This window comes from Protopterus annectens, chromosome 6.part1, assembly GCF_019279795.1.
Source record: "Protopterus annectens isolate FY-2018-M chromosome 6.part1, PAN1.0, whole genome shotgun sequence".
Taxonomy (NCBI): Eukaryota; Metazoa; Chordata; order Ceratodontiformes; family Protopteridae; genus Protopterus; species Protopterus annectens.
The window spans coordinates 192,426,431-192,449,525 of record NC_056738.1 but is presented as its reverse complement, the minus strand read 5'-3'; the positions used below and the strand labels follow the sequence as shown (position 1 = coordinate 192,449,525).

The 23,095-nt window shown below is 37.8% G+C and overlaps 1 protein-coding gene across 1 annotated transcript in view; it reads right to left on the bottom strand.

Annotated features, from left to right (window-relative positions):
* CCDC69 (coiled-coil domain containing 69) overlaps window positions 1-23,095 on the bottom strand; it is a 931,420-nt gene that overhangs the window by 312,957 nt on the left and 595,368 nt on the right. Inside the window, exon 2 of the mRNA XM_044075644.1 lies at window positions 14,334-14,397. Coding sequence (XP_043931579.1) covers window positions 14,334-14,397 — 64 coding nt within the window. The remainder of the gene's footprint in view (window positions 1-14,333; window positions 14,398-23,095) is intronic.

Sequence of the window (23,095 nt, the reverse complement as noted above, 5' to 3'; positions counted from 1 at the left end):
AAAATAAAACAACCCATTCTGTATTACAGCCTGGTTACATCTGTTTACCAAGTTATTTTTAATTTGGGTGTATTAGATTAATCTAATAAGTTTTAAGTGGAAACAAATAAATAAGAGAACTCTGAATATAACAAAGTTTTCCTATAGCAATAAATGTTTTAGCTTGTCTTTAGAAGCTTGCAGTTGAGGGCTATGTTTTTTTCTCTTACGTTTCCATGGTTACAAGCTGATAATAGGGTAATAAAAGCCAAACACTGGTTTCTTTAAGGTTAAAAACTATGTTTTCTGAAAGCATGCAAGTTGTTTGTGATATCTGGGGTCCATCTTAAGCCTAGCAAATAACACCAGATCAGAATCAAACCCTCTACCATGTGCATATATGAGGTAAAGACCTTTACTATTTTGCCACCCCTCCCCCATCTTGTGATACAATAACAAGGTTAATTAGAAGGATATACTGTATGAGGAATTGGAGGCAAATCAAAGTGGGACGGTTCCTCTATGTGTCTGAACAGAGGAACCAGGCAGGGGTGTCCTCTTTCTTCTTTGTTATATGTGTTATATTTAGAACCACTGGCAAAGAATATAAGGGACTCAGAAATTCAAGTATATAATTGGTATGGTGTTCAAGAAAAGCTGGCTTTATTTGCAGGTGATATTATTTTGTACCTGACAGAACCAGAAAAGGACATCTCAGTGTTGTGGAACATTCTGAGACAGGTCCCTTTTTTTTTGGGGGGGGGGGTATAAAATTAATGAAGATAAAACAAAGGCTATAGCTGTAAACTATGTACCCACTCATAAATTAGTTCAGCAGTATCCATATTTATGGGGCCATGATAAAATGAACTATATGGGAGTATGGGTTGAAAAAGATTATGTTACAGTAGCAAAGGATACACGGGGAGAGACTAAACAAAAGATAATACAAACACTGAGAAAATGGAAGCTCTTGCCTATGGATATGGATAGCAAGATAAAAGCAATACAAATATTTTAGTCACCTTAGTTTTATACACAGGCCGGACATATTTTTATCAACCAAAGGAGAAGCTGTGAATAGTAATTTATAAAGAGTTGCAGGATTTTATCTATGAGGGAAAGAGGCCAAGAGTCCAGTGTGATAAGCTGATCCTTCCAACAGAACAAGGAGATTTGGGATTACCTGATTTGAAGGGATATTTTGGAGCTACACAATTAAAGATCTTATGCATAACACAAGCAGAAAACTCAGTTCAGAGTGAAAAAGGGTTGATGATGAAGCAGCAAGGTAATCTAAGAAATACAGAAAAAGTGGGATTTTGGACACAAATCTTTAAAGAGAATAACAACAGTCATACAGAATACTATATTCGTAAAGTAGCAGAATGTATATAAAGAACTAAGCCAACACAGGAATGAATAAGGACAGTTTGCTGATAGGGATGACTGCAATTAGGGGGTGCAAAGAATAGGTAAGAGGGGCTGAAATTTACTGAACAAAGCTGGCAAAGGAATCAAGGTGTCAGGAACAAATAATTACAGAGGGAAAAGTAACAGAATGGGAAGAGGCTAAGTAGATATTTGGACTGCAGGCTAGAGATCGACTTCCCTCTCAGGGACTGATATCAGAGTATAGGTGAAGAGAATAGGATAGGGGAATCCTAAATGAACGACTTGCACTGATTGAGTTTTTAGTTGAATCTAGAACAGACCTGTGAAAGAAGGATAATTAGTAGGGCTTACAAAATATTGCACAATAACTACAGGAATCAACCAGAAGAGATCAGAAAAGACTGGGAAGAGAGATTAGACAAGCAGCTCATAATGAAGCAATGGGAGGGCATGTGTACTGCTCCAAAATATGCAACAAAATGTAGAAGATTTAAGATTTTGCCTTGATAAGTGTTTGTATAACTACTTTTATACCCCAAGCAGACTCCAAAGAATTTTTCCTCAGATAGATGGCAAATGTTGGAGGTGTACAGGGGAAAAAAGAGGTACCTGGGGTATATGTTCTCATAGTATAATGAGTTAGCAGACTTTAAAAATTTCCTACAGTGTGTTCTGTCAGGAATACTGGGTAAGCAACTAAATGTAACTAAGGAAATTTTTTTCAGCTGGGATACAAGATATGGACAGCGCAGTGGTACAGCGGTAGCATTGTCGCCTCACAGCAAGATGTTCTTTGGTTCGAATCTCGGCTGGGGTTCCTTCTGTGTGGAGTCTGCATGTCCTCACTGCATTGGTGTGGGTTTCCTCTGGGTGCTCCAATTTCCTCCCACGTTACAAAGACATGCGCCTGGAGCGTTTCTCCCCAAGGCTCCACTGAAAATTGGCTTCGTTCCAAGTCAGACTTTCCCGGTTAACAAATGTTAAATAAATAAAATAAACAAAATAAATATGAATTGCTTAGACATTTTAAAGCCTTGTTAAGTTTACTTGTGGTGGCTAACAAAAAGCAATTACTAGAAAATGGAAATTAGTCTAAACTAACCATACTTGAAGTGAATATTGAGAACAATGGATGCCAAAAATGTATTAGAGGAAGAATGAGGTTTAAGAGAAGGCAGGTACTAAACAATTTATGTAATGTTGATTTGATTATATTGTATAGGGGAAAAAAAAATATATATATATATATATATATATATATATATATATATATATATATATATATATAAAACATACAATGTTTATAAATATAAACTTATTATGGTTTGATTACTTTTATATAAATGTAAGTTTGCCTGTTTCACAAGTGAAAATTCAATAAAGGTGTTAAAAAAGAGACACAGTATTAACATTTTAAGTATGGAGACTGGGTATTATAGAAAAATCACAATAGTGAACAGCTGTAGATCCAGCAAGTTCAGTCAGGAACAAAATTAAATAAAAAAATAAAAACCACTGAGAACAGCAGCAAAACATGTCTGCTTTAATGTGCACATTTCTTAACATTCATTTTAGAGCAGGATATATCCACAGAAATTTTACATTTCATTTTTTTCTTCTGTCTTTTGCTTCATTAGCAAGCCACGTGGATGTTTTGCAATCAATCATTTTGTAACACTCCTCATATCCAAGTCTGTTTTCCACTGCAAGAAAAGATGTTGAGAAACCGAAGAAGCATCGTAACATTTTAGAGAAACTATTTTAATGTTTATTATCCGTCTTTTAAAACCATATCTCTGATGCATATGAAATCAGACTCGATAGCATAGATCTTATTGCTAGTTTAAGTGGTTTTAGATAATAGCTTCCAAATTCTTTATTAAATCTTATTAATCCATGCATTAGTAAATTGTTGGCACACTCCTTCCATAAATTGAGAAATAAATACCAGCAATTTTTTTAATTGATATTTACCTTCCGAGTGTATGTTTTACAAAGTTTATTAGCCCTTTACCTGAGTTTTCACTGCTAATCTAGTTCCACAATTTGTTCCCAACTTTTGTGAAGTTTTCCTATTTTCTCATTAATATAAATTATAAAAAAAAAACAAGGTAAATTAATACAACTCCTGCATTATATCCCATTTGTGGAAAACCAATTGCTATACCCAAATATTGAACTTGCACTCATTCTAAAATGATTATTGCTAGGTAATTCTGTTAGGACATCCAGTAAATCACTGTGATAGCCTCAATTTTTCATAATATCCTATAATTTCCTCTTCTCCACACAGCTAAAAGCATGTTCCATATTTACGAATAAGCAAACAATTTTTTGCTTTCTAAAATGAGCTCATCTCTCTATTACATGCTGTAGAATTTAACAATCTACTTTGACTGAATTTCCTTCTAATTAGATGAACTGCTGTTTTGACAGTCCCAGTGTATTAATTTCATTTTTATTTTTAACAGTGTAGAACTGAATGTCTTCAGTGAAGTGTGTATTAATATAATTAGTCGTTACATGTTAGTACTTCTTTTGTCTACATGCTTATAGCTTGTAATAATTATTCCTGTCATTCATGAAGTTGTCAAATTTAACAACTTTATTTAACTTTTGAATTAGAACTTCAAATATGTTTTCAATTCATCTTGAGCATCTTTCTTATACTTTGTTTTAAGACTTCATGAGGTCCAGGAGCTTTATTATTCTACTACATCCTTCAGCCATTAACAGTGTGATAGTAATTGTGTTAGTCTAGATGGACTTTTCATTCTCTAATCAGAACATTGTCCTCCTCTTCTTCTCCCAGTTTTTCATTTATAAATTTTCCATGAAATAATGAATCCACTCTGTATGACTGATAAATCAGTCACAAATCATTTATTTTCCTATACTTATCTAGTTCAAAAATGTTTGTGACAATCGATTCAATTGCAGTCAACATTTATTGCTACTTATATTCAGAAAAACAATAAGTTTTGTTTCTAAATTAATTTTTTTATGTTTATAATCTTCTATTTATTTATTTTACATTTGGTTACTGGGAAAGTCCAATTGGGCACAAGTCCTTTTTCAGTGGATGCCCAGGGAGAAAAGTTCCACGTACAACATAAATTAATAAGTACAACTTCATAGGTACAGAATAACACTATACATTTTACATAATAGAAAGCTAGGATAATACACTTAAGACTGTACATCAGCTAGAAATAAGATCCACATATAACCTAGATTATCCAGTACAATTTCATAAGTACAGAATAATGCTATACATTCATCAAGGAACACAAGGATAACAGTTAAGAATATACATCAAAAGAAGTAAGATGAAAAATGGTTCACTACACATGTACAACGATAAAACGCTTTAAACTGTACAATCCAAATAGCATTCAGTATGATACAGTATTATAATAATATAAAGTATACGCCAACTGTCTATACTTAGAAGAAGATGTAGCTGTTGAGAGGAAGAGAGAGGTATGACGAAAGAGACTTGTAAGATGCAGAGAAGTCTTCTGCCTGAGAATGAGGGAGGGGAGATTACCCTGGGTGAGCAGAAGGAAATGGAAATAGACTAGCCTGGGGAGTCACAGTTACAGATCCAATTTGCTTGTAGGTGCGTTTTTAGAGATTTTTTAAAATGAGCTACTGACGAAGTGGCTGTTAGTGGGCAAAGTGTTCCATTTTTTAGCTATAAAATTTGAATAGAGGGAGGCTCCTGCAGAGTTGTTGGTTTTAGCAACTTGAAGGAGAGGTCTGTTATTCGAGCATAAGACCCTAGTTCTGGAATAAGAATGTAATGGGTTTTGTAATGCAAGGGTTTTATCAGGGTAGTTTAGAATCTTATGGGTTAGTACAAGCTGGTTGTAAAGGAGAAGATGGGGAAGTTCAAGCCAGTTGAGTTGTTTAAAGGCTAAGCAGTGGTGCATTTGATGTGGGCTATTGGAGACAAATTTTGCAATTTTGTTATGGCAGGCAGCAAGTTTAGTTAAATCGGATTTCCTACGATTGGTGAGGATAGGGAAGGCATATAGAAGAGTAAAGATTAGATGTGTTTGTGCTATTTTTTTTCTGTATAGTCCCCCTAATTTGTATGTACTTTTTTATGGTGAGTGAAATGTGACTGTCAAATTTCATGTTGCAGTGTATCTCTACTCCTAGAAGCTTGATGTGAGTGACAGCAGAGATAGTTGTTTTATTGTTAGAAGTGATAGTAAATGTGGGTATGGGAATGGAGTGATTAGTAGGTTGGAATATCAGAAGTTTGGTTTTATTTGGGTTTAGTATTAGTTGAGAGTTGGTAAGCCATTCTTCTACAGAAAGGAAAGAGGCCTGTGTTTGTAATTGCAGTTCTTGCAGGGAAGGAGAGGAACAGATTAGGACTGAGTCATCAGCATATTGGATGATTGAGGCATTTAGAGTAAAGGTATGGAGGTTGTTAGTGAAGACAGAGAAAAGTAAAGGACCAAGGCTGGAGCCTTAGGACATGCCCAGTGTGACTGACAATAAAGGAGAGAGTTCTTGCCTCTACTGTAATGCTTACTATCTACCTGTTAAACAGATTTGAAACCAGGTAATGGTGGATTCAGTTCCGTGAGGGAATTAATGAGTTTGTTGTGGTTAACCTATCAAATGCCTTAGAGAGGTCAAGAAAGACATCCAAGACATAGCTGCCATTATTTCTGTGGTTGTTTACTATACGAGTGAAAGACATAAGAGCTGTTGTGGTGCTGAGATGGGGCCTCTAGCCATGTTGAGTGTTTGTAAGAAGGTTGTGGGTGTTGAGGTAGTCCATGATTTGTGGGAGTATACACCTCTCCAGTATTTTGGACAGAGGTGATTGTATTGCTATAGGTCGATTGTTGGTTAACTCTTTAGAGTTACCCCCTTTGTGGAGTGAAATGTGAGAAATTTTTCAGATCTCAGGAACTAGGTTTTCAGCTATAGAACAGCTGATGAGAATGGAAACAGGGTATGCAATGGCATCGGCAGCTATTTTCAGAAATTCAGCTGGGAGTTTATCAGCAGCTAAGATGGTAAGTTTTAGTTTAAGAAGTATCTTAATAGTATCAGTAGAGGCAGGATGGATGGTAAAGCTGTTGTTTGTAGCATGGTAAATGGGTGGTTATTTGGAGGATGAACAGCTTTGACAGTTAGCTAGGGCCAGAATGGATTCAGTGAAGAATTTATTGAAATGGGTGGCAATACTGAGTGAGGTATCAGTTATGGTTGGTGGGGGAGTACATGCATCTCCAGGAAAGAGAATGTTAATGGTTGCCCAGAATATTTGGGGATTATTTTGGTATTTAGTTTGTATTGTGGTAGCAGATTATTTTGTCTATTTTAACACATTTCTTTTGATATGCTACAGAGTTCAAGGTATATCTGTTTATCTGTATGGAATCCAGTTTTGTGCCAGTGACCCCAGGCTTTATCTCTAGATTTCAGCAGGGATCTAGTCTCTTTGGTCATCCACAAGCCATAGCTGGATTTGACTCTGACAGTTCTAGGAGGAGCTTGGGAGTTTAAGATATCCAAGAAGGTAGAGGTGAAGTACTGAACAGCTTTGTCAAGGGTGAGATTCTTGAAGAGGAGTCCAGTTACATTATTTTAGTGTATTAATAAAGCAAGATGGATTGAAGTTTTTTTTGTTTCTTATTACCTGGTAATTGGTAGGCTTTTCCTGATATGTGCGATGTCTTATTACAAATGTAAGTAGGTGGTCACTCATGCTGTCAGGGAGGCATCCTGTTTAGCAGAAATGTGCATTGAATATGTGTACCTGAGAGCTGCAAAACAGTACTAAATATTGCCTTAAGTTTATAAATACACTGTATGCTGATTCACTCATCCAGGGCATTTCTTCTAGAGAAGTGATATTATTTTACATTATTTACCCCAGTAACCAACATGCTTATAATTTTACATAATTTGAAACCACAAATATTTGCCCTTTAGGGGTAGTTCACACCAGATTACCTTGTATAATATATATATATATATATATATATATATATATATATATATATATATATATATATATAAAAAACAATTATTCTCCTATATATTAACTCCACAGATTTCTTCACACTGAGATTTTCATGCAGTTGTTCCATTACTTATATGCCCTTCAAAATGGAAAGTTTATATCTCTATATGTGGGAGATCCTTCAGAGGTAAGATAGGAAATGGATATATTCAACCCTGAATTATCAGTGACCATGACTTCTGCAATAATTTTGACTTTACTTTATTACCAACCCCTGTAAAATCTTCCCAACATGAAATATATGCTGAATAAAGTGAGGTGCTTAGTAAAAAGAATATATATATATATATATATATATATATATATATATATATATATATATGTAGGTCTACTTGAAAATGCCAACAGTGCACAATGCCGACGATGAGAATATCGACACCGGAAGATCGACAACGGAGAAGACCAACAGTTGAGAATCCCAATGCTGAGAACACTGACATGTTAAGGCGTGCTTGTGTTGTGTGTGTGTTTTTCGGGAAAGGTATTTTGGTTTGTTGATTGTCGGGATTTTGGTTTGTCGGGCATGTGAAGTTTCGTGTTTTTGAACTTTTTTTGTCATTTTTTTCATGTCTGTTATTTCGTTGTTGGTGTTTTGGCGTGTCATTGTGTTATCAGGTATACCCACACACATATACACACACACATACACACCCTGAAGAGAAAGTACATTTTTCTGCCAAAACATGACTACTGAGTTTACTTTGCTGTGCATGGTTAAAGTCACACACAGACAACACAGTGAGGCACAGACCATAGTTCTTTATCTATGTATAAATAGTGCCTAGGTAATTATTAACTTGTTTGCTGTTATTTATAGATATTAATCTTAATCCTATGCATATTTTAATGCCATTAGTTTATTTATAGGCTCAACAACTTAGAATTATGGGAAGTTAGATAAAAACTAGGATAAATAAAACTTTTTTACACAAGCAGTCCCTACATAACAGTATCCCCTTTGTATATCATTCCAGTCATTGGTTTATCCCACAAGAATGACTCTTTGAAATCTAATGCTGAACTGCTCTCTTACCCATCTACTAATGTGTGAATTTATTTACTATGACATTAAAATGTTAGTAATGCCAGCACAGGGTAAAGAATAAAAGCCTTATATAAGTATATCATAACAACAGAAAATCACATGTCTAAGGGTTATACTAACAGCTTCATAAATGTTGTCTAGTCTGGTCAGCATACACCTCTCTTTTAAAAAGCCACATTTAGAATCAAGCTGAAGTGTGTACTTATTCATAGGTTTCAAGAGACTAATCAGGCACCTTCCGAAAGCTTTACAATAATGTAAAACACATAGTTCTGTATTAAAACTGACTCTTCTTTCTGTATTAATCAAGACAATTGTTGATAGTTACTCCCTGGTTACCATGCCCTGGTATAAAAGAACTATGCATGGAATCACCAGAAGGTATATTACTACTTCGTTAGCAAACAAATGACATACCCAGAAAAGTTGCAAGGGCCCATACTACCATTTTTATTTCTTTTTGTGATAGACCAATTGTTCCCCTATTTATAACTGGACAAGTATTGCAAGAAAGTGACTGTAATATAGAGCCTGAAGGTGCTGCTATACTGGCAAATGTGTCCATACCTCTCAACTGTACAGATTTTCACAGAATGTCCAGATTTTTGCCTCATATTTTTGGCCAGTTTTAATAAATGTTTTTTTTTTTTTTTGGCAAATTATTGTCAAGTCATTAAAGACTGAAGACGGAAAATAATGACAGACATTCCCAGACTTGATTCCCTTCAGGAATTTCATGCTAAAGCAAAACATGTTATTCTATCAACTTTCTAAGTTTATAAGAGTAATATTTAAAAACTTTCCCTATTTTAAGGCCTTTGCCCCCCCCCCCCCCCCCCATTATTTATGGCTTCATCCAGATTTCTTGCTCTAAGAGGTTGAGAGATATGATATATATAGACAAAATTCTATGCCAGTTGTCACACTTACTAACTCATTGTCATGAAGTAGTGATCCCATTAGAACATATGACTGGTGACACATTTGTAAAATCTTTCCTTGTCAGCCCTTCTTACAAGTGATTCCTTATGTGTAGATTTAGCTTTCACAATCGCTTTATTTTCCTGGTTACAAACGTAAGTATAATTACCAATGTCCATGTTAACCAAATAACAGTTGTCCTTCTGAATGTTGCCCCTACTCATCTTCCATGCTTCCTTTAAATTCAGTCATGCAATCTCATGGCCTACCCACTGCATGAATGTACTGCTGGGCCAACCAGTTTCGTACACTCCTTTATTCTTCATCTGATTATCACAATGTAGCCATCCTCTATCTCTGTCTCCTTTTCTCTCACTCGTTCTCTCTCTCCCTTTCTTCATTCCACGCTTCTGGTGTATATGATGACCATTTACATACAAAGACACAAGCAAACACACAGAAAAACACAAACTGTCATATTTGTTTACCCACTGTGTCTATCTCCTTTGCTAACCCTCCCTTTACACTAACCCCTTCCCTCTTCTATGTGCTGCACACACTGTAAAACTCAACTGTTACCCTGCAGTCTGCTATAAGGTATTCCAAGGTTCTACTGCCCTCTCACCACAAAACAGTATTTCCATAAATCCGCCTTGAATCTTACCATTCCAGCTGCCCCTACAGTCCTTTCAACTGCCTTTGTAATTTCTCCTCAGCTCCAATAGACCTAATTGCCCCTGACAAAGAAGTATGCTCAAACTATATCTTCCGTTCTCTACCTTCTTGTTTTACTATGCACATGCTTATTTATAAATCCTTTCCCTATAATTTGGGTCTTCTACCCTTCACCCAGTTTTGCTGACTCATTTCTGTACCTACTATGGCAGCCAATCCCCTACAGTCTTTGGCAGGTTTATGTCCTGCTGAGTCAGATTTACTGCAGAAAACCTGAAAACATTAACTGGCAAATTAATAAAAATAACTTCTGCTACTAAAAAAATGAAAATGAAAAAAACCCACGCTTGTATGATTAGCTTTCGTTCCTTTATTGTATCAGAACTTCATCAGACTAAAGAACAGGGCAATGCATTTAAAATATAACTGTACCATAATGCAACATTACCAAGCAGAGAACTCCAAGGCAATAAAACATCACATGTAGTCTGCATCTTAATATCATAAATAGTGCATTTGTATGTAACACACATACAAACTATACAGAATGTACCTTATGCAAGATAAGCTAGCTTAACGCCTTCACTTAAACATTTTTATTGCATTGTTGCAACATAATTTGCAAGCAAGAATTGAGGGCCTGAAGTCATAGCCCCTTCATCCATTGATAATAATATAATTTATTTTTATTTAACATTTGTTTACTGGGAATGTCCAACTGGGATAGAGCCCATTTTCAATGGATGCCCAGGGAGAAATGCTCCAGATGCATGTATTTGGAATGTGGAAGGAAACCAGAGCACCCAGAGGAAACCCACACAAACACAGGGAGAACATGCGCAGAAGGCACCCCAGCCAAGAACTGAACCGGAGAACCTCTTGCTGTAAGGTGACAATGCTATCTGGTGCACCACTGCACCATCCCTACTTTGCACCTTTTCAGGAACCCTTGTATAATTCAGGGAATTGAGCTGGCTCAGGTTTCAACAGAGTCTTAGCAATTCTAATTGTGAAAATAGCCTGAATAGCAGCTATGGCACTGTAGAATACACAGGCTTGAAATTAAAAGGTGCCGTAGCCTACTAAAAGCAATTTGTTTTGGAATAATAAATGAAAATCAGGCACAAGGTATTTCTGTTTGAAAGTAGTGTCCCTTTAAAGGCCCCAGCTTCCGTGTAGTATGCCTAAGTCTGAGCATTTCAACATTCCAATAGGAGATGAAGAACTCAAACATTTGGACCTCTGGAATAGCAAGTTCAAGCTTATGCCATTTGCTCACATGTGCTGAGTTAGTCAGACTTTCTGCTGTCTGCCGCCTAACAGCTTATTTCACTGACATGTTTTATGAAGATGACTTTCTTGCACTAGAAATGGTACGTAGTATTGCATTCAGAACTGCTCTCTTAATATATACTGGCACAATGAATTCTTTCTTCCTGCTGATAATAAATTTTCTTGTGGGTCCCCGTGTCTGTATAACATTTCCAAATGTCATCTGGCATTGCTTACATACTTTATGGTCATAGACTCTGGGCAAGTACAGGGCCCTTTCTATTTCTGTTCTACAAAATACTCCCACCCTCAACCCTTAACCACCTATAAACTGTAAAACTTGTTAAAAAGTATCAGAAGTTACACTAATGAATATGTAACGTAACTATATATATATATATATATATATATATATAATACAAATTTATGCGCCTGTGTGTCTGTGTGTTTATATATATATATATATATATATATATATATATATATATATATATATATATATATGTATAAAACAGATTCAGATACACACTATACTAAAAGCAGAGATATATTTATTTCTTGCAAAAAACAGACCATGTATGTAGGTATGTTGGGTACAGGATAGTATCTGTAAATACACCTTCACACAGATCACACAGAACTTTGATCAGAGATGTTGATTTCTTGCAGAGAGCAGGCAGGGCACTATGTAAATATATCTCATGTACATTTAAGATATGTACTCTGAATGGTGGTCAGCGGTAGCGTTGTCGCCTCACAGTAAGACGTTGTCCCGTTCAATTCTCAGCTAGAGCATCGTCTGTGTGGAGACATGCGTGAATGGGCGTACCTTCGTTGAAGGTTGTGCGTCAGGGCTGGCAACTCAGCACGTAAAAATCTACTCCCAATCATTAGCGGACCAGAGTTCCGCTGTGGCGACCCCTAACTGGGAAAAGCCATAAGACACAACAACTCTGAATGGCATTTTCATTTAACTGATTACTTACTACTAGTTCAGTAGCAGTATAGAAAATACCTCATTCTAACTAAATATAGTCATAGGAAATCTCCAACAGTAAAATTAACAATCGTATCCTATATTACTATTTATGGAAAAAAGGGGCTTAAACTGCATAATTTCTAAGTCTGTTTTTTTACAGGTTTACTCAAACAAACATCAACCCTATTTTATCATACTGTATAACACCTTCTGTAAAAATTATGAAAAGTTAACTCCATGTGATCCTCTACCACATGCTTTAACAACAAATTACTTTTAGCATAGCAGTATGACTTATGCTGCATTTGCTCATGCATGGCTATGTGACTTTTGGTCATTTATATTTCACACTCATAACTATACCATGCAAAACCTGAATAAACAGCATCATAACCTATATCTAAATATGTATTAAATCATAAACAGTAAACTTGCTGACAGCGATGAAGCAATTGGCACTATCATTCATGAATTTATGAACAATCAGTCCATGTATGGCAAATTATGTTGAAGAATATATTTTTGCAAGACTTAGAAAAATTACTTAATTACTGGTAATTCATGTCAGTCATTTCACATCAGCAAATAAAACAATAATAATCATTGAACTAAGAAGTCGGTAAAAGGATGTGGAAAACGAGGCAGTATTCTGTATTTATTAACTGTAATCAGCTCATCTGGTTCAAACAAACCTCTCAACCATCCCGAATTACTCGGTTTTTACCGAGTTTTGGGATCCAAATGAAGGGGTGCCACGATTCCCGAGTGGCACCCCTTCATTTCCGATTTCTTTGCTTTTGTTTTTTATTTTTTTAAATTTTCGAGCTGTCAGAGCTGACGCCATCACATGCGCGATGACGTCAGTTCCTTCAGCACTACCAGCCAGTTGGAATTGAGCTCCTTGAGCTCACGTCATCATTTCTGGCTGGCTGCGAGCAGCTGCTGCTGCCGAGAATTTGAAAAGCTGCTTTGCCGCCATTTTGAACAGAAACGCTTGCGAGAGGGACTTACATCAAGCTGCTTTCCTCCCATTCATTTTTAATCTGCATTCTGCTGCCTGCGAGAGGAAGGGACTTGCCGGGACTGTGCTGCCAAATTGTAAAATTTGTTGCCTGCCTGAGCTGCTTTGTGGCTTTGCTTTGCTGCTGTTCGTGCTGGACTTAGTTAAGTCCTAAAATTAGAAAATGTTTTCAGAAGTTCTAAGCTAGCAGTACCATAATTTAAAAAGTGTCCATAATTTGGGTCATTTTCCCTAATTATATTTTCTTTATCCTTAAATCTGTAGCTCAGAATTGAGACTGTTACTACTTGTGTTCACTAATGTATTCTTTATTTATGTTATAATTTTGTTAGCTAGGTTAGTGCCACTAGGGCAACAACCTTTTTTTCAGGATTTACCTGAGATGGTCCTCATACTAACTAGGGAGATTTAGTCAGAGAACATGGGGAAGTTGACATTCTTTTTTAGATAAGTGGTGTGGGATCTTTAGCATGGGGGAAGTTGACTTATTCTTTTTTAGATAAGTGGTGTCTGTTCTACAACACAGTACAATTCTTGACATTTTACTTGGCAGTCAGCAGCTTGAATTAATTATGTGATTATTTCCATTATGATAAATCATGTGCACCTACAGGGCTAATATTTTAATCTAATGGTATATGTCACTCTGTGGCTTAACTTTATTCGAAGAAATGCACAGCTGCATCTAGAAAAAAACTGATGCACAATTCTGAAAATTCATCTACCTCACCTCCCACAATATGCAAAAAAGGAGTGTGACTTTATAACCTGAAAGATCTGGATAAGAAGGAGGCTGCTTTTCTACTCTGCAATCTCCTGATATACCTCCACATATGTGAGACCGCTGAACCATGAACATGACAGATAATGCTCACTCGGGTTATTCTGTAACTATATGCAGCATGTAAAAACAATCCTCCTCCTCCACCACAACACAAGTAAACAACTTTAACCTTCAAGCATAAGAAGAAAAAATTACGAGTTTTCTCACCATATTCTTTGTTCACAGTGGTCAGCTCCTGGGAAATCTGTTCAGGTTTATCTTTAGAGCCTCTCTGAAATTGCATATACAGAAAATGTAACTTAATAAATAAAAATAAATAAAAAGATCAATGATGAAGAAATAAGCATTTCACATGTTCAGCACAGAATTATTCTGCATTTCACCAGAACTAGAATAGACAAGACATCTGAAAGACAATATCTAGAATTCACTTGTTTGGATGCTTACAGACATCTCGGGACTATCTTTGAGTCCAGATTGGTGTTTATTCAAGTGAAGAGCAGGTTTTCACATGTTGATGCGCTAATTTTAAGCTTCAGGAATGCTGCACTTTGAAGTCACTATATCAACTAACAGAAGGATTGCAAGGATCACTGACTTTTTTTTCTTTGCAACACTAAGACACATTAAAACTTCTAAAGCCTGTGCCACTGTGGCCCAAATGAGATCTTTCTTGGCTATCACTGCTAAGAAAGGTGAAAAGCGTTTCAAACATCATACTTAATATGACGTCTGCATCCAGCAAGCACTGTTACGTCACCAGTTACATTTTGCAAGGGTCTGCTCTAATATGAAAAGTAGTTTGAAAGACACATGGCAAAGCTTCTGATTATTAATACTAGGCCAGTATATAGACTACATTAGCAGATACAGTTCAGAAGCAGACATTACATGACGCTGAAGCTTAGGTTTAGTTGCTGTATGGGTTTCAGTGAAACATTGAACATAAAGCACTGTAACACATTACGGTCAGTAGCTCCACTGTTACCTGTTCCATACTACCAAGTCCAGAATGTGAGTACTGCCCACTATCTTTCTGAAGGGTTCACCAATGTCTATCACATATTTTGCAGTTCAGCAAGGGTTTTAGCTACACAGCAAATTCTATTACGGCATGCATAATACGTGAATTAATGTGACAATCTTTTTTTTTCACTGTCAACTGCCTCCCTCTCTATCTTACTACTCCAGTAGCTCCCCTAGCTTCAGCCAACTGACTTAGAGAAAAGAATTGGGGCTTAGGGGTGCTAACCACAATCCCTAGGTGGGTGCACTCACTGCATCCCGTGCAGAGCGAGAGTGTAATGGCCTGTTCTTTTCCTCCTCAAAGAGCTATCCAGTGTCTCCCACTCAGAAAAAAAGGATGGGCTGATCTCTGCCCTGAGCAAGAGTCCTATAGCTCATCAATTCCTCAGATCAGAGCTGCACAGCACCCTCATTCAATTAGAAATGACAGTAAGAACTGGACATGTGATTTGGTCAAGCGAACTAACCTAACTGAATTCCCCATAAAATATTTTGAGCTTTGCAATAGCTGTTCATCAGGAAGAGTGCGTTCAGTAGTACCCACAATGACTCTGCATTTTACAGACAGAGCATTGTTAGGCCCATTGCTGCCAGCAATACATCCACTCACCAGCAGCTGTCCCTACTGCAACTGGCCAGAGCTGCTTCCCTCGCCCCAGGGTGGGTAAGTTTGTGCTGCAGTTCAATCGTATCCTCCACACCCTGTCACTCAGTGCATGCTTCTAGAAAAACATGGGTTTCTGACCCACAGAATGAGAGAATATTAAACTCAGTTGTACAGTTGTCCTCTATTCCTGATTAAAACTTTAAGGGGCTATACACCTCTTGGACTGGACTTAAGCCATAAAGACAAGAAATTGCAGTGGCCCAAACAGATGAGCAGGCCCTGTCTTTCTGTCTCTTAATTTATTTTTATCATTGGGATGCAGGGTAGGAGATAAAATGCTTGTATTGTACTTTCTTTGAACCACTCTGCACATCATTAGTATGCAACAGTCATAAGACGCCATAGCAGATATGCTGCATGCAAAGTGACTGCCACTATGTTTCATTATTACCACATTTAAGAATCACTCTGGTCCACTGTGTATAAGCATGCTGTATCACAATGAATAGTAATTTTGTAAAGGGTGAACTGTCCTTGGACACCCGCTCATGCAGTTTTTGATATGGGCTGGTGGGGGGGGGGGGGTGGGATTGACACTCCTGGACAATAAGCATGCAACTCGTTATAGAAGTTGGGAGATTTCCAAAAGCAAGAATGTGGCTTCCTTTTATGGGTAATGAAAGGAGTGCTCCTGAAAAATAAGGAGTAACTGTAGATGGGAAAGAAGACCCTAAGGGACATGTACTGCAACTGTGAGGGGAATCACAGAAACAGAAGCATCACGCATCTCTCCATGGGAGTATGTACACCTTATACATCATTGTGTAATGACAGCATAAGCAAACATTTCTATCAGCCTTATGACACCGATAGATTATACATTTTTTCTGTAAAATCATTGTACCGAGATCAATAACAGATCAGTTTCATATACTACAGCCTTAGTTTTGCAATGAATAAAACTCTTCTGAACTTTATCCACAGATCATCCACTGAGTTGCTTCACCATCCATTACACAGTATGAAGAGTTTCATTGTTAATATTTGATGGACTTGCTCCACAGTCTGCTAAGTACCTTCACTGTAAGGCTGCTTTGCAGGTATTAATTACAAGATAGTAACCAGGCTCAATTTGAATCCCACCCTAAATAAGACCAGCATTTTTTAAATTATGTTTTAGCATTAATGTTCTTCCTGGCACATCTCCATGAGCAGCAGTTACATCAAACAGTCCTTTCTGAGAATTTACCCCACAGGACTTCCACATCATTTAATTTTCCTCTGCAGTATCAAATAAGCCTGTACCAGTAGCTTATTAATTAATGATTCACTCCATGAAAGTTGGTCATCAAATGCAACCTATAAAAGTCCTTACTTATAGGTAACTGATAGATTTATACAGTAGGTTGGCATAACAATGCAGTGATTAGTGTCACTGGCTTGCAGCTCTTGGAACCATTGCTTAAGTCTTATTTGGTTATCTATGAATGTAAGTTTGCATGTATTCCCCATGTTCACATGTTTTTTTGCTGAGATCACGTTTCCCCTCAGCATTCATTGCAAAGGCTTGCAAGATGATAGGCAATGATACATTATCCCTTTGTGAGTGTATGTGTGAATGCATGAGCATACTTGCCCTGCAGTGGAGTGGCATCCCACTACGGTCTGGTTCCTGCTTTCTGTTTGTCGCTGGACAAGATAGTTTCTGGCCTCAGTGACCCTAAAATATACAACAGGGTATACAGATAGACATGTATGGATGTATATACTGTACTACAAATGCAATACTGAAATGCTGAATTATTACTTTTCACTTTACCTGCCACTGCTCCATATATTTGTTTCAGTGTAGAAGTTTGCATTTTAGAATTATGTAGCTTTGACCGAGAGTGATTCTTACTAACATGAATTTATTGGCTGAAAACCTTGGATTATGACCTTTTAACCTTTCTGATTAGTCTTTTTGTTTGACATACACATTCAGTATGTACATGTAAATATTTGCTGACTTTTTACTTACCTTATTTGATTTGTTTAAAAAAATATTTTTATGCAGATGTTCCCCAGTTTTAAAGTGAATAGTAACTGTTTTTTCAGTGTTTCCCTTCCTTCTACCAATCAGCAGTATTGACATGCTTACTATTGTCCCACTCGGTTTTGCAAGTTGAAACAGGCTAATGTGTAAAGGTTCCATTTTCTTTTTTAGAGCTAACAGAACTAAATAAGCATGTGGAATTAATGTTTCTCCCCGAAGCCGTCAAAAAGGAGGGTACTGACTCACATAGCTCTACAACTACCAGTAATGTTAAGTAGAGGCTGTCTGTTTTAAACCTTGGCCAAGTTGCAATACAACTTCTAAGTTTCCTTAAAGATCCTCTGGGCTATAGAAGTATAAACAAGGAACTTCTGTGTGGACCAGGACAGACATGCAAAGTCTCCAAGGACCCCTGACCTGAAGTTTAACCCCTGCTTTGGTTTGGTAGATGTCATCACGAGCATATCTCTAACCTACTTATGGATTCCTTACCTGAATGTTAATTGCCTGAACCTACAGTATGATTGAGCAAGTTCTAACTAAGATGATGAATTAAATAAAATAACAAAGCTACTCACCCAAGTGTAAATAAGTTCAATTAACTAAATTAAAAGAAAGCATATTCAGTTTATTTAGTTCAACCAAGTTTAATTCTTTTTTTTACTTTCTGAGTTTGATTTTTGACACCCTTTCTATTTTGAGCTGTATTTCAAGCTTGTTCCTTGTAATAAATACGATTACAGTTTTTCATGAACATATGTAATAGTACATTAAATGTGACACTCACAAATACATCCGGCTACCTTATCAACAGTATGGAATTCTGTCTATCCTACTAATCCATTGCAGACATGATCAGCGCATGCATGGATGACTTTATTTATCCTGGCTGTATTAACAACTGACAAAATAACATACAGCAGTCAGGCTTAGTCCTTTCATGAAGCAAGGTGCAAGAAGTCAAGGAAGATTGCAGCAAACTCTTAGCATCTTAAGTCAGCTAAGCTAGTGTTTAGCGCAGATGCAGTCTGCTCTAGGATGCAATCACATTGTAAAGCCCTCCAGTCCCATACCAAGGTGAACTGACCAGAGATGGCTTCATGTTATTTCCACAAATAGTCAACATGCTCATTTGGTTTCTGAGCTTTCCATGGAAACATCATTCCTAAATCCTTTATCTTCAGTGGTTTAAACCAGATTTTTACACTCTCTTGGAGTCTGTGTGGGTGTGAGTGTTTGGGGTACTGGCAAGATGTAAATGGTTACAAGAATCTAGTCCCTTGAAATTCCAATGAATCCTTTAAATCCTCTGGAGTTTCTCATAAGCATGTAAACTACACTGTTACATACAGACTGGCTGACAAGTCAGAAAATGACTGGCAGTCTGCAAGTGAAATCTTGTCACTGGATATAATGCACACCACTAAAATGAACCGAATCTATAGTTATGCAGCAATTTTGTTTATTTGCAGAACTGTCATTGGAATACAACAGGGGAATCTATAGTTATGCAGCAATTTTGTTTATTTGCAGAACTGTCATTGGAATACAACAGGGGATTTGTCATGTTTTAGAATTTAAAACGAATAGTATAATCTATTCTTCTCATGTCATTTTAACACAAGAGATGTAACCTAGAAGATTTCACTGTAAGAATCATTAGCATTGTCTCTGCTTATAAACAGTGCCTGGTTAGTCACAGGTTCTAACAGTGTGACAGAAATTCCACTCAGAAATAGATTTAAGCACTGTTCAAGCAATACGAAGCAAGGTACGTACATCAGACAAATCTAATCTCATGCACAGTTAGTGATACAATAAAGCATGAGGCCAGCTGCTGACGATGTGTCATACGAGTCTGATGCGTACAATCCCACATGAGTTTTTTTGTATACTTTTATGGGCATTATGTCTAGTGAGCATTGATTTGCTACCACTGCTTATTCATTCATCACTAGAGCAAAAATCAGCCATAGTTCAGTCATTGCTTAGGGAGCCATAGGAGGTATTTGTGCCTTAAAGATCACTGCAGTAATGTCACCATGCTCTAATACATACCCAATCTCTGGGCAGGGAATGCACACCACAGGTCACCACAGGAAAGACGATGCCCTCCTCATGCTTGTTTATAGCCTCATGCACCTGCAGTAGGGGCTACTGTGCAACACCTTGGTGACCAAACACCCACCCCAGGGCTGCCCTTGCATCACTTACCATCTTCTATGCGATTACAGCATGGATGACCCCCTCTGTCTCCTTTGCCCTCTCTTTCCTACCAGAGCAGGTACACATCCTCTCAAAGACATCTTAAACATGCACCTGAACTTCTACGCAAACTTTGGTCAACTGGGCTGTAGTCAGGGATTTCACATTCTGTGTCAGTGGAGCTGGCCAGCTGAGTGTTTTAACACAGTTATAAAATAGAGGACTTTAAAAATAGAAAGTAAAAACTGTATGCACATATGTCTAACAGTAACATTTTCATGGTAATTTACAACAAAATAGTCCTTGACCAGACCGAGGATGGTGTGTGTGTGTGTGTGTGTGTGTGTGTGTGTGTGTGTGTGTGTGTGTGTGTGTGTGTGTGTGTGTGTGCGCATTTGTGTCTGTGTATGTGTGTGCGTGTGTGGACAGGGAATGATAGACATATCAACTTGCCCATACAAGATTTAATATATTTTATTTTATATACTTACACAGTTTGGGTCTGATTTTACCTAAACAAATGTTTACCAGCTTTTGTTTTCATTTATGAGATAGTATGACATTTAATCTTCCCTGCCTTTTTCTTGATTTTTTCACTGTCAAGAGCATAATGCCATATGTTCATATATGCATGGTTACATTTGTCTAGTATGTAATGTAGATGTTTGCCAGAATGCTCAGAAAGAAATATAGACTGTATATGTGTTACATTAGCTGGCATGAGATTTTACTTTAACTGTTTTCAGAAAGAAGTGTACTACATGACATCCTCCTGTAGGTAAGACCCAAGTATATAACAGAAAATATCTCGTCACTTAGCCCTTATTGTTTTCTCCACATAACATTTATGAAGGATGCCTGCTTCATAAAGCATTGTCAAATGTTAATAATTACATCCCTTAAGATGTTTTATTTGTCTCTCTGATATCAGTACCTTGCGTATTATGTGACACAGAATCTGCTGGTTTACATAAGGATCCCCAAAGAGTAAGTAATACAGCCTCCGTGTACATTTTAATTTAGTTGTTCAAACACCCTATCTCTGTGGCACAAGGTATAATTGCAGTGAGTTGGGATAAAGAGCACGGGTAATGCAGGGTTTGAATCCAGTTTATAGATAATTTTACTGGGGGGGGGGGTCACAATAAGTATTGTCACAAGATTTTCTTTACTAATGTAAATCAGAGGTCTCTGATCATGTAGCCCAGGCCAGTATGACCCTGACCCTGAGTAGCATCCTGCCCTCATCAAGAATGATACCATGGTATAAAGAAAAAATTATCAATTTCAACAATTGGCTAAGATTCTGGTGTCATTCAAAGGGGATCTAGTGTCTGTCCGCCTGGGATGACATGCTCGACAAGCCACGCTGCTTCCCTAGAGATGGCTTGCACCTGTCACCCTTAGGCCTCTGAATACTGGCCAAGGCTCTTGCCACACCCATAGTGCCTTTTTTAGGCAAGGCTCAAAAGAAAAACCCACCAGCATAAATAGCACAAGTAACAAAAAACTGAGGGTAATGCTACTCAGTGCCAGAAGTCTAAACCTCAAAATGCACGCACTCAAGGCACTCCTCAGTATGGAGAAAATTGATATATGTGCAGTAACAGAAACCTGGTTTAAGGCTCCAGAGAGCACCCCAGCACTACAAGGCTACAACTCATACCATACATTTCGTCCACAGAACCCGGACCGAAGTACAAAAGGTGGGGAGTATCCATATTCATCAAGGATACCCACACCTCCAAGTTAGTGGCACAACACGATGCTTCAGAGATCATCCACGTGCAACTAACAATGGGCAAAACTGCAATTCAAATTGTAGCTTGCTACAGATCACCCACCATGTCCCAGGACCCCCATTCCACATTTCTGGAAACACTGGGAAACATAAAGGTCCTATCAAACACCCCAATATTGGGTGATTTCAATTACCCACACATTAACAGGAAGAACTACTCAAGTACTAACTCCCTTGCCCAACATTTCCTAGAATTTATAAACTCAAATCCCCTGGATCAACTGGTCAATGCTCCCACCAGAGGTGACAACATATTGGACATGGTCATCACCAACATGGGCGACTGGTGATCCACACCGGAGGTCAACCCCTCGCTGGTTAGATATGACCATAAACAAATCACTCTGGATATCCACATTCCACCCCCACCCTTGGTCAAGGAAACCACCGTGAAAAACTTTTCAAATCAAACTTCACATTAATTAAGACAGAGGTGGGAAGTTTCAAAGCCCCCATGCTAAAGGATAACACTGTCCAAGCTGCAAAATCCTTTACTAATACATACTACGGGCACCTACGAGAATGCATGGATCATGCTATCCCAAGCAAAACCAAGACTCATTCCTCCAACAAAAGTAACCCAGTCTGGTGGACCCCTGCCATAAACAGACTATACAACAGAAGGAGGAAACTAGTACAGAAAAGAGTAAAATCCCAAGAAGGCAAGACATCCCTGATCAGTATCAGCAAGAAACTACGATTGCTCATAAAATCATCCAAGGCTAGCTTCGAAAGAAAAATTGCCAAGGACTCCCAAAGATAACCACAAGGCATTCTTTAGCTATGTCAAGAATCTAAGTGGCAATGCTTAGATCTTTTCGGAGTTAGTGCAGAATGACACAAAATACACTGAACCGACAGATATCACCAACATCCTGGCAGACAGGGTCAGTGCAAACTTCACCCCCAAAAGGGCCCATAACCATACCAGAAGAATGTAAAGCCCCTGAAATCACAGACACTCAGGTTAAAACAGCCCTATCCAAAGCCAAAAACACAGCATCAATGGGACCGGACGGTGTCCCAGGCTGTGTCCTACATGAGCTGAGAAACGAACAAACCCCTCACCTAAACACACTGTTCAAACTCAGCTGCTCCACAGGCTACATACCCATAGAGTGGCACACAGCAATGGTATTCCACTCCACAAAGGTGGAGCCACAACAGACCCCCAGAACTATCACCCTATAAGCCTGACTAGCTTGGTCTGCAAGGCTATGGAGCGGATCATCATGGAACTCATTAACAGAGACATTGGGAACCTCCAAACACTGGACCCTACCCAGTTCGGCTTT